This window comes from Drosophila teissieri, chromosome X (genome assembly GCF_016746235.2).
Source record: "Drosophila teissieri strain GT53w chromosome X, Prin_Dtei_1.1, whole genome shotgun sequence".
NCBI lineage: Eukaryota > Metazoa > Arthropoda > Insecta > Diptera > Drosophilidae > Drosophila > Drosophila teissieri.
This window is the reverse complement of record NC_053034.1, coordinates 16,607,497-16,621,227: the sequence shown is the minus strand read 5'-3', so window position 1 is coordinate 16,621,227 and position 13,731 is coordinate 16,607,497. Positions and strand designations below refer to the sequence as shown.

At 47.9% G+C, this 13,731-nt stretch overlaps 4 protein-coding genes across 4 annotated transcripts; 3 read left to right on the top strand and 1 right to left on the bottom strand.

Annotated features, from left to right (window-relative positions):
* Window positions 1-1,211: 1,211 nt before the first annotated feature.
* Window positions 1,212-5,224, top strand: LOC122625375 (frizzled-4). The gene is made up of 3 exons (XM_043805526.1): window positions 1,212-2,933; window positions 2,996-3,234; window positions 3,297-5,224. Exons 1-3 carry the CDS (start codon window positions 1,918-1,920, stop codon window positions 4,172-4,174), a joined length of 2,133 nt encoding a protein of 710 aa, XP_043661461.1. The 5' UTR covers window positions 1,212-1,917; the 3' UTR covers window positions 4,175-5,224.
* LOC122625376 lies at window positions 5,179-6,703 on the bottom strand. The gene is made up of 2 exons (XM_043805528.1): window positions 6,129-6,703; window positions 5,179-5,697 (listed from the first exon to the last, which is right to left on the bottom strand). The coding sequence occupies exons 1-2, from the start codon at window positions 6,381-6,383 to the stop codon at window positions 5,371-5,373; spliced, it is 582 nt and encodes a 193-aa protein (XP_043661463.1). The 5' UTR covers window positions 6,384-6,703; the 3' UTR covers window positions 5,179-5,370.
* A 348-nt stretch (window positions 6,704-7,051) lies between these two features.
* LOC122624081 (FACT complex subunit SSRP1) lies at window positions 7,052-9,018 on the top strand. The gene is made up of 3 exons (XM_043803516.1): window positions 7,052-7,189; window positions 7,246-7,758; window positions 7,865-9,018. Exons 1-3 carry the CDS (start codon window positions 7,156-7,158, stop codon window positions 8,569-8,571), a joined length of 1,254 nt encoding a protein of 417 aa, XP_043659451.1. The 5' UTR covers window positions 7,052-7,155; the 3' UTR covers window positions 8,572-9,018.
* A 201-nt stretch (window positions 9,019-9,219) lies between these two features.
* LOC122623618 (monocyte to macrophage differentiation factor) lies at window positions 9,220-13,212 on the top strand. Its single transcript, XM_043802874.1, has 5 exons — window positions 9,220-9,590; window positions 11,111-11,393; window positions 11,487-11,677; window positions 11,755-11,974; window positions 12,044-13,212. Exons 2-5 carry the CDS (start codon window positions 11,121-11,123, stop codon window positions 12,323-12,325), a joined length of 966 nt encoding a protein of 321 aa, XP_043658809.1. The 5' UTR covers window positions 9,220-9,590; window positions 11,111-11,120; the 3' UTR covers window positions 12,326-13,212.
* Window positions 13,213-13,731: the final 519 nt, after the last annotated feature.

Genomic DNA, 13,731 nt, shown 5'->3' with positions numbered 1-13,731 from the left:
TCAGCGCATCGGATTGCGAGTATTTTGTTTGAGGACTGGCATATGATACTTGAATGGCATTCCGTGATTCCGCATATCCTTTGATCATCCTTTGGGCTAGCTGCTAAATTGATGTAAAGTTGAAAACTTTCATTTGGCTTTCGTAATTAGTTGGCAGTGGCAAAAAAAAGTCAGCATGTACACACATACATACATACATATGTGCATACATACATACATACGTGCATATCCTTTCCACATATGTGTATGTGTTTCAACGTCTGCGCGTGTGCGTGAAGCAACAACAAATTCGCACTCACACACACACACAGTACAGAAGTCGTGCAAAACACATAAACGTGCAGCCGCTGTCTCTTTCTCGCCAGCTCGGTGCGTCTCTTTCGCACACATGTGCGTATTTGTCACGTCCCATACATAAAAGTGGCATGTTACGTGTGTTTGTCAAGGGGGTTGAAATACATGGGCGTGGCCTCCGCTCGCCATGTGTGTGCGAAAGAGAGGCCAAGCGGTAACTAAAGGGAGATGGCAAAACGGACGGAAGGCCCAAATGCAGAAATGGCAATCCGCTGTTCGTCTCACAATTGCTATTAATTTGGTTTTGAAATATTAAGCTGCAGCTACTTTTGGGTGTAAAATACAATTAACTTAGTTTATCGCGTTATTGTTTTATATTATTTATAATTGCTAGTAAATTGCTTTAGTGTTCTTCCGTCATATTTCGTTTTGTTTTTATATCTCAAAAAAAGTGTAGCATTTGAAAAAAGCTCACATACTTAGAAAGCGCGCCCCTTAAAGCTCTGTTCTTCAAAAGCACTTTTAGAACTTTTAAAATATGTTATTGTAACAATTGTAAGCAGAAATTCTAAATCTTAAACACAATATACCACAACTTTGCAATATTCCCTACTTGAAATACCTCTGCTAGCAAAACACACACTTCAATTACATTTCTAGCATTTCCTTACATTTTTGTTTAATAATGTTGCTATTATGCTTACCGTTTTTATTATTTAGACAAATTTATTTTTGAAAAGCGCGCCTTGCAAAACTGAAAAGGTGCTTACACATATTTCCGCCAGAGGGCGCCTCTTGATCTGAAAGCATTTAGTGACGGCCCAACTTGTTGATATCGATAGCAGATCCGCCGAGGAAATGCAATCGATACCAGGTGTCGTGAGTAAGAGCCATCTCTAGCTCAGAGTGACCAGTTGACGTTGAATTTTACCTAAAAAAACAAAATAAAATATATAAACGTTCCATGTTAATACCAATTAGATTAGAATATATTCGCTAAGTTGTCAAACTGACGTCGCCAATCGGTTAAGCACAAGCAACCAAGTACACTTTTGGTTCGGTGAGAAGTGTAAGAGTTTCGATGGTTTCCTAGATCGTTTTCGGGTTAATCCCTGAAGAAAAACCCGTTTATCGACATTGATCAGCGGGGGGGGCGGTGTGAGGTGGTGAAAGGGGAGTGGTTGGGGTAGGAGAACGAGGTGGGGAAAGAGGAGAAGCGATAACAAGAACGACGCCGAAAAAAAAAGGTAGTTAACGAGTTGACAAGCCAAAAGCAACAATAACAAGCTGCAAAGAAGGAGAGCTGGAAATTGCTGGAACGAGTGCGAGGGTGCAAAAGAGAGGCAGCGAGTGAGCGAAAGAGACAGGGCGAGCAGCTGGAACAGGTTACCCCTTCCAGCGTTCCACGGAAGAACGCAGAATCTGCATAAAGTTCGGATTCTTTGGGAAGAAAAGAGGGAACCCTGCGCCAAGCAAACCCCAAGATCGGATCGGATTTTTTCCACTTCTGGATGCTCTGGAGAAACTGGAATAGGAACCTCCAGTGAAGAAACGTATCAAGTTGGGATTCTTCGTAACGAGAGAACACGAAATCCCCAAGTTGAAGACAGTGACCCAGTCGAAATGAAGCCACCCAGCATATTATGTCTCCTGGTGGGGATCCTCCTGTATCCGCGCATCGCCGAATCCTCAACGAGTGGTAACCCCAGCGCCATCGCCAGTGCCAGCTCCAGTTCTCCGCCCGAGATCCCCGCCTTCCGGCAATGCGAAACGATACGCATCGAGATGTGCCGCAAGATCGGCTACAATGAGACCTCCATGCCGAACCTGGTGGGTCACGAGATGCAAGCGGATGTGGAGTACACCCTGCAGACCTTTGCGCCACTGATCGAGTACGATTGCAGTTCGCAGCTGAAACTCTTCCTGTGCGCCGCCTATGTGCCCATGTGCACGCCCAAAGCGCCCGTACATGCCATTGGTCCCTGCCGGAGTCTCTGCGAGTCCGTGCGGATACGCTGTCATCCGGTTTTGCAGGGATTCGGATTCCCATGGCCCACGGCTCTCGATTGCAATAAGTTTCCGCGGGAGAACAACCACGAGACCATGTGCATGGAGGGTCCGGGTGAAATGCATCAGCCGCAGCACGACCAGGATCTGTATGGGCTACCAGGGCAGGGCATGTCCGGTGGATTGGGCGATAAACTGCCTATGGATTGCTCCGGACTGGCCAAATCGCATCTATATGTGAGGCTACCGCGATCTGGACGCTGTGCTCCACTCTGCGAGGCGGACATACTATTCACGCCGGCGGAAAAGCATCTGGCGGAGATCTGGGTCTCCACTTGGGCCTATGCCGCTTTGGGTTTGGCCCTGGTGGCCACCGTCTGCCTGTTGGCCAGCGATGGCAGTCGCTTGGCCAGCGCCAAGTGGTCCAGATTGTTGTCACCGCTGATTTGGTGCCACAACATGGTCACCTTGGGATGGGCAGTGCGCTTTATGGTGGGCAGAACGGGCACTGCGTGCGGAACGGATCCCCAGGCGCCCAATGAATCCCTACTCACCGTGGACGGACTGTCCAATGCCTCCTGCGCCAGTGTCTTCCTTATGCGCTACTACTTCGGAATGGCCGCCTGCGCTTGGTATAAAATTATAACATTACTAAATATTATAGAAATTAATTCAATATCTATCCTGTTTGTAGGTGGGCTGTGCTCTGTTTGGGCTGGCACCGCGACATTCGTCGGCACAGTCCGGATTCCAAGGGCCATGTGGCCATTCCCTCGAACTTTGGCGGCAGTCCGGCGAAGAGGAGCAGTGCAAAGACGGCTCAGCAGGATCTCACCCAGAACAACTTTGTGTGCTTCGTCGCGTGGGGATTGCCGGCCTTCCAAACGGCAGCTGTGATCGTGGCCCGTTTCGTGGATGCTGACGAGTTGCTAGGTGAGATATGCTATAAAAACACCAAAGAACTTGACGAGTAACGCAATCATACGCGCTTCCAGGCGCCTGTTTTGTAGGCAATCAGTCGGATAAGGCGCTGCAGATATTGGTGGCCACACCGGTCTTTTGCTACTGGATCTTTGGCTCCATGAATCTGATATCCGGCTATCTGGTGCACTGTCGCACCAAGGAGATCCTGAGGAATAGCAATGCCCTCAGCTTGCAACAGCAACTGCAACAGCTAAGCGCTCACAGCAGTTCCGGCATAGGCATATTCCTATTCATCTATGGACTCGCATGTGCTCTGCTTCTGTTGGCTGTCATTTACGAGTTTGCCAACATCGATGTCTGGCTGGGATCGGGTGATACCAATACCCCGCTGTGGCCGTTTTTGCTGCGCGCCTTCATGGAACTGATGCTGGGCATTTGCTGCTTTGCCTGGGTGCTTGGACCCAGCATTTCCACGCTCTACAAGCGACAAGTGAGCAATGGCAAGATGGTGAAGCATACAGCCGCAGGAGCAGCAGCTGGACATCTGGACGGGCACAGTAGCTCGCGTGGATCGCATGCGGCCTGCAATAGCACGGTGGTCTCCTATCATTCGGTGCGCCCGTCCATGGCCAGTGCTCCATTGCCGCCGAGTCCGTACAAACTGAAGACTTCACCTGGTGCCATATCGCTCAATCAGATGTCCAACTATTCGCTGGGCAGAAGCGTGCATCACCAGCAGCGGCATTCGCCGCATCATCATCATCACCAGCAGCAGCAGCAGCATCAGCAGCACCACCACCACCAACACTCCCACCACAACCAGCATCATCACTCCACGTCCTCGCATCGCCTGTATTATCCGCCAGGTAGCTATGCCTCGCAAAAGTACAGCCAGCATGGCAGCTACTATCCCCATTTGCAGCACTACGGCGATGAGACGCTGCTCTAGTGATCCAGTGCTCTAGGCGGGATTAGGTCCAATTTTAAGGGCGAGATTGCCCTGCTTCCAGTCAATGTTCCTGCGGCAGCTGCTGTGCCAAAGTCAGTACTGTACTGTAACTTAATGCGGTGGAGTTTGCTTAGGTTTAGGTTTATCTTAAAGGCAAAGCAACTCGAACCATGTCGTAATTCCGATTTCAGTTGCTTTGCCTGCCCATAGAACACGATGAAAACCTATCTATGTACTGTGTATATAACCCAGGAAATGTGCTCTTATTTAGTTTAGGCCTTAATCGCGAGGTCATAGGTCATCTAGCCAACCCCCACAATGTATTGTAATTGCCCTACATGGGCTTCATATCCTATTTTCGTGTGTACTTAATGTTGCTCCTAATTAGTTGCCCCTTGCGTTGCCTTTTTGCCGTTTTGGTGTAACCGAATTCAATAATCGCTCTTGCCTTTTAGACATTAAGACATAATGTCGCCTTTGCGTACATATATATAGCATATATAGCATTTTTATATAACTTTTTTTTGAGATAGAAAGAGAGAAACGCGCAGCAACCAAATACTGTGATACGCATATTCATGTCTTCAAAAAAAAATGGCCCGAAAACCGAGGTGCCAACTATGCTGTCTTCTCCCGATGCCGAAACAAGTGTACTTAACAATCGAAAAACGCAATTGCAATCCTAGCCGTAATGCCTAATTGTATTCAGTGTGCCATTAGCTTTAGGAACTTGACCGAACAAGTCAGCCACACAAAATCGCCTTAAGCTCTTAAGCTCTCTTCTAAACCGAACTTTGTGCGGAATTGCTGAGCGATTTTCTTGAACGCCTGCAGAGTTTCCCAAAGATTTACTTGGTTTGGAAACAGGGCCCTTTCCTAAATGTCCAACTAACGAACTAACTTAACCTGTTTACATCTAGGGGCTATACGACGAGTCGTATGGATGCCAACTAACAGTATGTGTATTGTATTTTGTATTTTGTATGTGTATTTTTTTTATTATTATCATATATAACTTATTTGCTAGCGAATAAAGTGTCGAAAAGTTAAGATCTGCTTTGATTTGATTCGTTTCGTTTCGTAGGGGTTTTACCACGTAAAAGAGTCTCCAAGTGTCGCCAGTACTCCATGAGCATTTCGTTTCGTCTTCCGGCCAAGAAAACCGCCACCTCTCCAGTGGGTGGCCACCCGTTCGCCTATTGCCGAGTGGGTGGCAAGGTCGCCTCGCTGCGTGTTGGCCCGCAGAGAACGATGGTCTCGTTTCGGTTGTTGTTGCCACTGCTGTTGTTGTTGCTGTGGCCGTGGCTGTTGCTGCTCGACATGGCGCGCGGCTGCCAATTGTCAAGGTCCTCGTCGCCGTGTTCCTTGGCCCTCTGGTAGTTCTCCAATTCGCTGGCATACTTGCTGCTGGTGATTCCCAGCAGATGGGCCAGCCCACCGCCCACGTAGTCGATTCCGGCCAGGAATCGGTTGCCCATCCGGCTGGCCTTGTAACGCAGGCGTGGTCCCAGCGGCATTTCGCTCTAAAAGCGATAAGTGCAAAGTAGAAAGGGCAAAAAGTGGCAAAAAAATACAAAAAAAATGGGTTAAATGAGTCACGATGAGTAATGGTCAGTGGAGGAAGCTTCTTATCGCCTAATGCCCAGGGTCCTAGTTGCTTACATTGAAAGCTCAAAGCCATGCATTATTATTGAAAGATATGCATTATCATAATTCGCTTAAAAGCACTAGCTACGTTTACAGCTCAAAATGACTAGTTATTATCTGGAAAACTGGAGATTCGGGCTAATCTTAGGCAAATTGATGTATAGTGATTAAACAATAACTGCTCTTATCATGAAACTACTTCCACGAAAAGGCATCATGAATTTGTAACAAATGGAATGCCGGAAGTACATGACTGCACGACCACAGCTGTGAAGTAACCCTTTACGTTAGTCCATGTTGGATGTACCTCGTTCAAATGGACGTCGTAGCACTTGTCACCGACTTCCGCGTCCGCCTCGTCCTCGCTGCCGGAGGACAACTCCTCCATGACGCCGTCGCTGAAGTACAGCACGCGCTTGTTGGACTGCAGCTCCAGGGCGGTCACATTGTCCGTTTCGGATGCACTTGCTCCAGTGGCAGACGCCAGCTCCGATCCTCCAGCTGCGCCTTGTGTGCCGCCGCCGCTCTTGTTCCTCGCCACCGACATGGCAATGGGGGGCATCAACAGTCGATGGAGTGTACCGCCGCGATTGATTGACGCTGCGCGAATGTTTTTGCGGTTGAGCTTCGTTTGAGCGTTTGAATCGCAGCCGCCGTTTTGGTCATGAAAAAGCGGGCGCGGGTCAAGCGCCAAATACAAATACAAAGGCGGCCGGCGAGGGGGCTAAAATGTCCTTGGGTTGGGGGCCACCGGCGAATCGACTCACAATCGCCGCGAATCGCGTGCCATGGGGCGCTTTGCGCAGTCAGGTGCAAATCAAATCGATAAACGAAAAGCCGCCTTCAAACTGGAAAAAAAAACGAATCCAAACAAAACAAAGGTGCGGCAGTGTGACCAGCTGCTGCTGCGTTTCACAAGCTGGCCAGGCGATAGTATCGTTTGAAATTACTGCAGTTATTTTAAAATAAATACAAACTAAAAGGCAGTCGTTTATATCTAAAGATGTTTTGTTTTTAAATATAATGAATATATAATACAAATTAAACAAATTTGTGCATAATTTTTAAGTGCCATTGATATAAATTCACTTCTTTTATTTTAATATTATATTTAAGGTCCATGGTACAAATGTAAACAGGGATTAATAATTGACAAAACAATTTATTAAAAACGTTAATCATTATTTAATCACATAATCCCATAACTATCTATCGCTTGCAATGTATCGTCTGATTTGGCTCTGGTCACACCAAACAGCTGTTCCATTTGCGTCGTTTAAATTGTTTTTTTTACAACAAATTGCATCCGAATCTTCCAAACCGGGGTTCCAAAAATGGAGTCGCCCACCTCGCACCTGGTGGCCAAAGGTGAGTCGAAAACGCGGCAGCTTTTGGCGCCATCGGGGTCACCAATTCCCGATTAGATTTCCAGGTGACGGGCGTTTCGCGCAGTGGACGCGTACGCAAAAAGTCGTCGAAACTGTTGGATTTTGAATCGCCGGAGGAGATCGAGAAGCGCACAAGGCGCCAAAGTGGCGGTAGGCAGCCATCCAGATACTCGGGCCGCGGCAGGCCATCGAATGCACTGCGAGACTTGGATCTCGACCAGGAGATGCTCGTGGATGATCCAAATATCTCCGATAGCGAGGAATTCCATCCGGAAACACCGACAACGGCCGTGACCATTCTGAATTCCGACGATGAACTGGACAATCTGGTGCAGGATCTCGTCGATGGCGTGCAAGCGGAGGCCACCAGCCAGGAGTCACCCGTACGCCAGAGTCTCTACATGCGCGAGAAGGCCAACAAGCGTCAGGTGCTCAAGGACGGCAAGGTGGTGAATGCCAAGGTGCAGCGCAAGGACAAGGGCAAGCAGCGCTACACCGCCTACAGCCTGTGGGCCAGGGAGGCGCGCAAGAAGGATCTCCAGGATCTAGGTAGGTTTTCTTCTCAGGCATGTCTACTGGATACCATATTACCATATCCTTGTTATTAATATTCAATCGGAATCCTTCTCTTATTGACCATTCCGAACGCTTGCAGACTTCACAAGCGCCACCAGACGCCTCAGCGAGATGTGGGCAAACGTTTCCAATCGGGACAAGAACGCCTGGCGGCGCAAGGCCAAAATCCAGGCGTCCAGGGCCAGAACACGCGACAAAGCCGGTCCCAATGGTGCGCCCCAACTGGCGAGCAACGGCAGCACGGCACTGGCCGATCCTGCGCAGCACGAGACCATCTTTCAGAACCGAGCGACGACGAGTCGCACTCGCAAACTGGCCGCCGATCGGCAGCAATCCTCGATAGAAGCGGCGGCTGCGGCTGCAGCGGCGGGCAGCGCGACGCAGCGGCGCAGCATCAACACACGAAGTGCCAGGTCGCAGGCCTCAACGAGCGCGTCGAAACAGCACTCGCATTCGCACACGGATGCGGATGTGGGCGGCCGGACCAGCGGCGGTCAGCAGAAGCATGAGGAGCTGCACAAGACCAGCATCGAGGTGATCGATGCGGCGGCGCACCTGAAGCTGCTGGGCGAGAGCCTGACGGTGATTGGCGAGCGCCTCAAGAAGCACAATGGATACGTGGCGCTCTCGGGCAGCTTGTCCGTGCTCCTGGACAGCTTGCTCTGCGCCATGGGCCCGCTGCTGTGCATGACCACGCAGATACCCGGCATGGAGAACAAGGTGCAGCTGAGCAAAAACCTAGCCGACACGCTCGACAACATCGCGTACGTAATGCCCGGACTATGAGCGAGATTTCCGGATATCCCAATGACCACATACGCATATGCATATGCATATATGCACATACACATATATAGATATATAGTAAACCATACCAGGCAGCTGAGCTTCCAGCGGGGACTAAAGTCGCCATCGGAAATGTATCTGTATGCTAGTTAAGAGTTAGCCTGAGCCAACACCTGAACACAAATAACCACTTAGACATCCCTAGTTGATAAGCAGAAGCATCTCGATCTTCGTTAAGTAAAACTATCTAAAGGTCTCCCTCGAACTTTTGTGTTTGTTTCTTGGATTGCAAGCGAAGCACTATGGCTGAAATGGAACGGCTTAGTATTGCACTTATTTATTCCCTTTTTTTGTGCTAAATAAATTATAAGTAAGCGAAAACGTACTAGAATTATAAAACATGGAATATCCTATAATGCGTAAGTCCAATAAATGTGAAGCACACGATCAGTTAGTTTCTTATTTCCATTTATAATTAAATTGTATTAAGCAGCGCATTATAAATTCCTTTGTAAAACAAACTAAATAATAAATATAATCTAGTCTAGTTTATAAACTTCTCAAAAATCTTTATACAAATGAAAGAGCTTAAATAGTTTTGAAATAGCTCTCAAATAAGCCATAAACTCATACACTACAAGCAATGTTAACAATTTTAAATATTTACAAATACGTTAATTATTTGCTTACTTGCTAGAGATGGCACATCGGCGGTGCGCCATCGATGTCTTGGGCCCAGCATTACAACGGCAAGGTATCGATGTTACATCGCCGCTCTGCCACCACTAGCGAGTCCGCGGAAAGTAAATAAAAAAAACGGACGCCAAGTCGAATCTCCCCAGTTCCCCGGATGCAGTGCAGCGAGCTCTGGGTCCCTGAGAATCCGGCGTGGGCCTGGGATTCCGAATCCGCTTCCGCCCAGGATCCTGGGCACCTGACCTCCGCATCCGCAACCGCTTCCGCCTTCCACCGCGCACAGCATCCGCATCTGCATCCGCATCCGCGGCACCAAATAAACGGTGAGTTTCCCTTCGCGAGTTTTGGCTTTTCCGCCATTTCCGGGGTGGGGGGGGGGGGGGGGGGGTTGGTAGAAGATGTGATCGGGACAGGTGGACAGGTGGAAAGGGCGAATTGCGTGACGGCAGCGCTACAAATTGGATTAGTACGGCGATTGATTCTGAATGGCAGATGTAAACAATCTTCCTGTGCACTGAGCAAAATACCCTAGAGTTTGGGAAAATGGCAAATTTATAGTTAGAAATAATATGAATTAGGGCATTCTGAACTGAATAATTTGTTTAGGAAATATATTCGAATCAGAAAAGTGTGAATTTCAAAATTAAAAACTATGTGGAATGCCTTTCGCATTTTCTCGCAGTGCACTGGCTCCCCCGCCCGCTGCTATGTAATTGGCAATATAAGGAATGCCCGAGGCATCTATTTTTATAACGATTAGCATAGTCGTTATGGTGATAGATGCCGCAGGGTGAGGGAGGGGGGCCGAGTATTATGTGTTTGTTATGCTTTTCCACCCTCCGACCGCCCACTGCGCCCAATGGGGCATACTTTTGGGGGCGCCACGGGCACCACCCACCCAGCCACCCAACATCGTTGGTTCACCTGAAAAGTTGTCATAATTCAAAGAGAGCGCCACGGCAGACAAGCCACCAAAAGTTTCAAGTCCTCGCAGGTGCGCTTAAATATGGGCATATTCCCAAAAGTTATAATGTTTATAATTGAAGAGGGGGCACTTTTTACGGTTGGTTAGCTCCTATTACCGCGTCATTGAATCGAAAATCGTGATTTCTCAGTGGTAACCATCTGAATATAGGCAAGAATTAAAAGAAAACTCAAGGTTTGCATGTAAATTGAACGCGTGGTTTTTCTAGCAGCTCATACTATCAGTTTAATTTGACTTTGAGATGGGTTTAGAACTAGCCTTTCGCATTCATTTGCCAAATAATTGCTAGGCATTGGATTCATTTCCGTGTGTACTAGCAAAGTGCTTTGAAAATAATCATATTACTACTTTGGCACTTGACCACAATGAAGTCTACCGTTTTCGACTGCAAGTGCAATCGGATTGCGTGAGCCCCATAATCGTCGTAGGTCCGCGGATGGGCATGTTCATATCTCATCGGAAACGGACTTTGAGCCATGTTCTCGGCACGCGAGATAAGCGGCCGCCAATCGGAGAACTGGTTTCAATTGCAGATCGGGTCAAAATCGCCAACCTTGGCCCATTGTATGCAAGTTGTCTGTGCGCAACTAAATGAGCATAAATTAGCTCAATGCAGGCATGTCTCAAGTGGCCCGCCGATCGTCCATCGTTCCATTGTCCATCCATTGCCAGTGGATGGCCAGAGCTTATCAGTCGCGGCCCAAAAGGCGAAGATAAAGATAAAGACGGGTGATAATCAATTGGCCATAAAAAGGGGATGTGTGGGTGGCTGGGGTGGCTGGGTTAGCCGGGTGGCTAACTAACTGGCAATCAATCAATTTGGCGAGTCGGACAACCAATTCACAATCTAATCCACAGTCTATCCACGATGAGCACCAGCGAAGCAAGCGGCCACGGCAGTGGGATCCGGAATCTGAATCGCAATGGGAATGGAAACGCTACTGGGAATGGGAATGGCAATGGTAATGGGAATCTCAGCCTGATGCAGGACCTGCAGCAGAAGTACGCCTTCCTCGAGAATCTGTTCAGCAAGTTCTGGAAGTCCATCATCCAGACGAATTCCAATCTCAAGCTGCAGCTGCGCAATGTCAAGTGGAAGAATGCCAAGGCGAAGCCCGGTTGTGCCTACCAGCCAACGGAGGTGAGTTCTATATAGTATATACACATATGCACATATGCACACCTGTCCACTAAAACGCACACTAATTGGTTTGTTTTGCCCCCGAAAAAACAGATCGAGCAGGTGGCCAATGTGATTACCCACGGCATTTGGATACTGCCCGCCGTGTTTGCGGCCATCAAGCTGTTCGAGCGCTCCTCCAGCGCCAGCCAGTATCTGGTTTCCTGGGTCTACGGCGGCGCCCTCTGCATGCTCTTCACGGTGTCCACCTTCTTCCACTGCTCCTGCTACTGCGCCGAGCACAAGTGAGTAGTGCGCTCAAGTGCCACTTCGCAGGCTGATTTATCCACTGATTCGCTTTGCGCTTGTACCTATCCCCCAGACCACCGAGGAATGTCAAGGCGTGGCCCTGTCTCGGCTGGCAGACGTACCAGGGTCTGAAGAACGTGCTGCATCGCTGCGATAGGGCCATGATCTATGTGTTCATTGCCGGGTCCTATTTTCCCTGGCTCACGCTGGAGAACACCGACCACTCGGCCATACTCTTCTGCATGGAATGGGTCATCTGGCTGATGGCGGGCATAGGAATTGCCTACCAGCAGGTTGGTTCATACACAGCACGCTAGTGGCCCTTCTTTAAGGTGATTTTCATTTGATTTTTTTGAAAACAGGTCTTCCACGAGCGCTACAAGTGTCTGGAGACGTTCTTCTACCTGGTGATGGGCTTGGGACCCGCTCTAGTAGTTGTATTCACTGGCCACCACTTCCACGGAATGATGCAGCTGAAGTTCGGCGGCGGCTTCTACATACTGGGCATTGTGTTCTTCAAGGCGGACGGTACGATACCCATGGCCCATGCCATTTGGCATCTGTTTGTGGTGCTGGCCGCCGGATGCCACTACTACGCCATCCTGGTGAACCTCTATCCCAGCGAGTTAGCCACAGCACCGTGAGCGAATGCGACAAAGCAAATGTTGGGGAAACGCAGCGAATTTAGAGCTTAGAGTACTTAACGACAGGGATTCGATGTTGTCAGCCATGTGTAACGTATTCCTATGATGTACCCGATGTACCCGAGTCTCTGCTCCGCAAATAGCCAAATTTTATTCGAGCGAGGACGCCTAGTTGTAGCCATTAGCATTACGAACTAAAACTAAATCGAAACGATTCTTGTGATCAGTATCTGCGGTCTTGCCAAAGATTCAAATAGTGCGAGTGCTCATGTCTCCCCTCCCTCTCTCTCGCTCTCTCTCTCTCTCTTTCTCCCACCCCTCAATTTAACTTGATATTATTAGCTATATTCAAATATTTACTATCCATAACGACCATGTAACAGCTCCCGTTGTGGCCATGTGTTGCTCAAAAGACTTTGATACGTACTCAAAAGGCGAAGGGCACGAATAGTGAACTTGTACAAATATCCGATAGAGTTTTGCGATCTGAATTTCCTCGCGCCTTTTGAACACTAGAAGCCCGCCTAGCCCGCATTACATTATACATGTTTATACAGATTATACAGATTATACTATATACGATATATATACCATATACCATATACACATCTAGATAGAATTAAGAGGGCGTCCGATTCGCGAGCCCAGCCCCTTTGGCCAGTTTCATTGGCGAGCTCAGGGACAAATCGATGTGTTCGCAGATGCTGAAGGAGGTGATTTACAAATTTACACATACGCTTGATATTTTGGGGCCTGGCTCGCTCGATCGGCGGATATTGCTTGCGTGTACTACTCGTATTTATGGTGCAGATCGATTAGTTGTAATGCGTTAATTCTAGAGCTGATGGCTTCTAATAAATTGTTTATTTCCAAACGGTGGGAAAATACATCGATGTTTGTGTGGTGCTCAAAAATAATTCTTTACTTTCAAATGTTGTTCATGTACATCTTGTTTAGCTTTAAATATATATATATACATATTTTTTTTGGTTGCAAATACATATATAATTTTATTGACATTTTATTTTGTTTGTGTTGAATACGATTTTAATAATTTAAATAAAGGAAACCCAACGAGGCCCAAAGAACATATTATGTAAAAATCAGGCAAAGCACATTTCCGCTTTTTCTATTTTTACTTCCTTTTTAATGGTTTAACTTAAACTTTTAAGCTTGATTTGAATTCTCACATTTGAATTTTATTTGACCGTTACGACTGCAGCAAGGTGTGAAACTTCGCTAAAATGGTTTATGTACACACTAATCAGTTGGTGTCTTGGCTAAAGTGTAACGTGTGAATGGCCAGTGTGACCAGACGAGTGAGCAGTAAAATTACCGAAAACGCGTTACGCACACCCTAACGCCACCCAAAACCGATAGCATAAATGGGCCGACACACGCGAAAC

Excerpts from the sequence above, each read along its gene's own strand:
- LOC122625375 (XM_043805526.1), top strand. The coding sequence starts at position 1,918 with ATGAAGCCACCCAGCATATTATGTCTCCTGGTGGGGATCCTCCTGTAT. Across the intron at positions 2,934-2,995 it reads GGAATGGCCGCCTGCGCTTG|GTGGGCTGTGCTCTGTTTGG; the intron begins GTATAAAATTAT and ends TCCTGTTTGTAG. Across the intron at positions 3,235-3,296 it reads GGATGCTGACGAGTTGCTAG|GCGCCTGTTTTGTAGGCAAT; the intron begins GTGAGATATGCT and ends ACGCGCTTCCAG.
- LOC122625376 (XM_043805528.1), bottom strand. The coding sequence starts at position 6,383 with ATGCCCCCCATTGCCATGTCGGTGGCGAGGAACAAGAGCGGCGGCGGC. Across the intron at positions 5,698-6,128 it reads ACGACGTCCATTTGAACGAG|AGCGAAATGCCGCTGGGACC; the intron begins GTACATCCAACA and ends TATCGCTTTTAG.
- LOC122624081 (XM_043803516.1), top strand. The coding sequence starts at position 7,156 with ATGGAGTCGCCCACCTCGCACCTGGTGGCCAAAG. Across the intron at positions 7,190-7,245 it reads CTCGCACCTGGTGGCCAAAG|ATTTCCAGGTGACGGGCGTT; the intron begins GTGAGTCGAAAA and ends ATTCCCGATTAG. Across the intron at positions 7,759-7,864 it reads GAAGGATCTCCAGGATCTAG|ACTTCACAAGCGCCACCAGA; the intron begins GTAGGTTTTCTT and ends GAACGCTTGCAG.
- LOC122623618 (XM_043802874.1), top strand. The coding sequence starts at position 11,121 with ATGAGCACCAGCGAAGCAAGCGGCCACGGCAGTGGGATCCGGAATCTG. Across the intron at positions 11,678-11,754 it reads TGCTACTGCGCCGAGCACAA|ACCACCGAGGAATGTCAAGG; the intron begins GTGAGTAGTGCG and ends CCTATCCCCCAG. Across the intron at positions 11,975-12,043 it reads TAGGAATTGCCTACCAGCAG|GTCTTCCACGAGCGCTACAA; the intron begins GTTGGTTCATAC and ends TTTTGAAAACAG.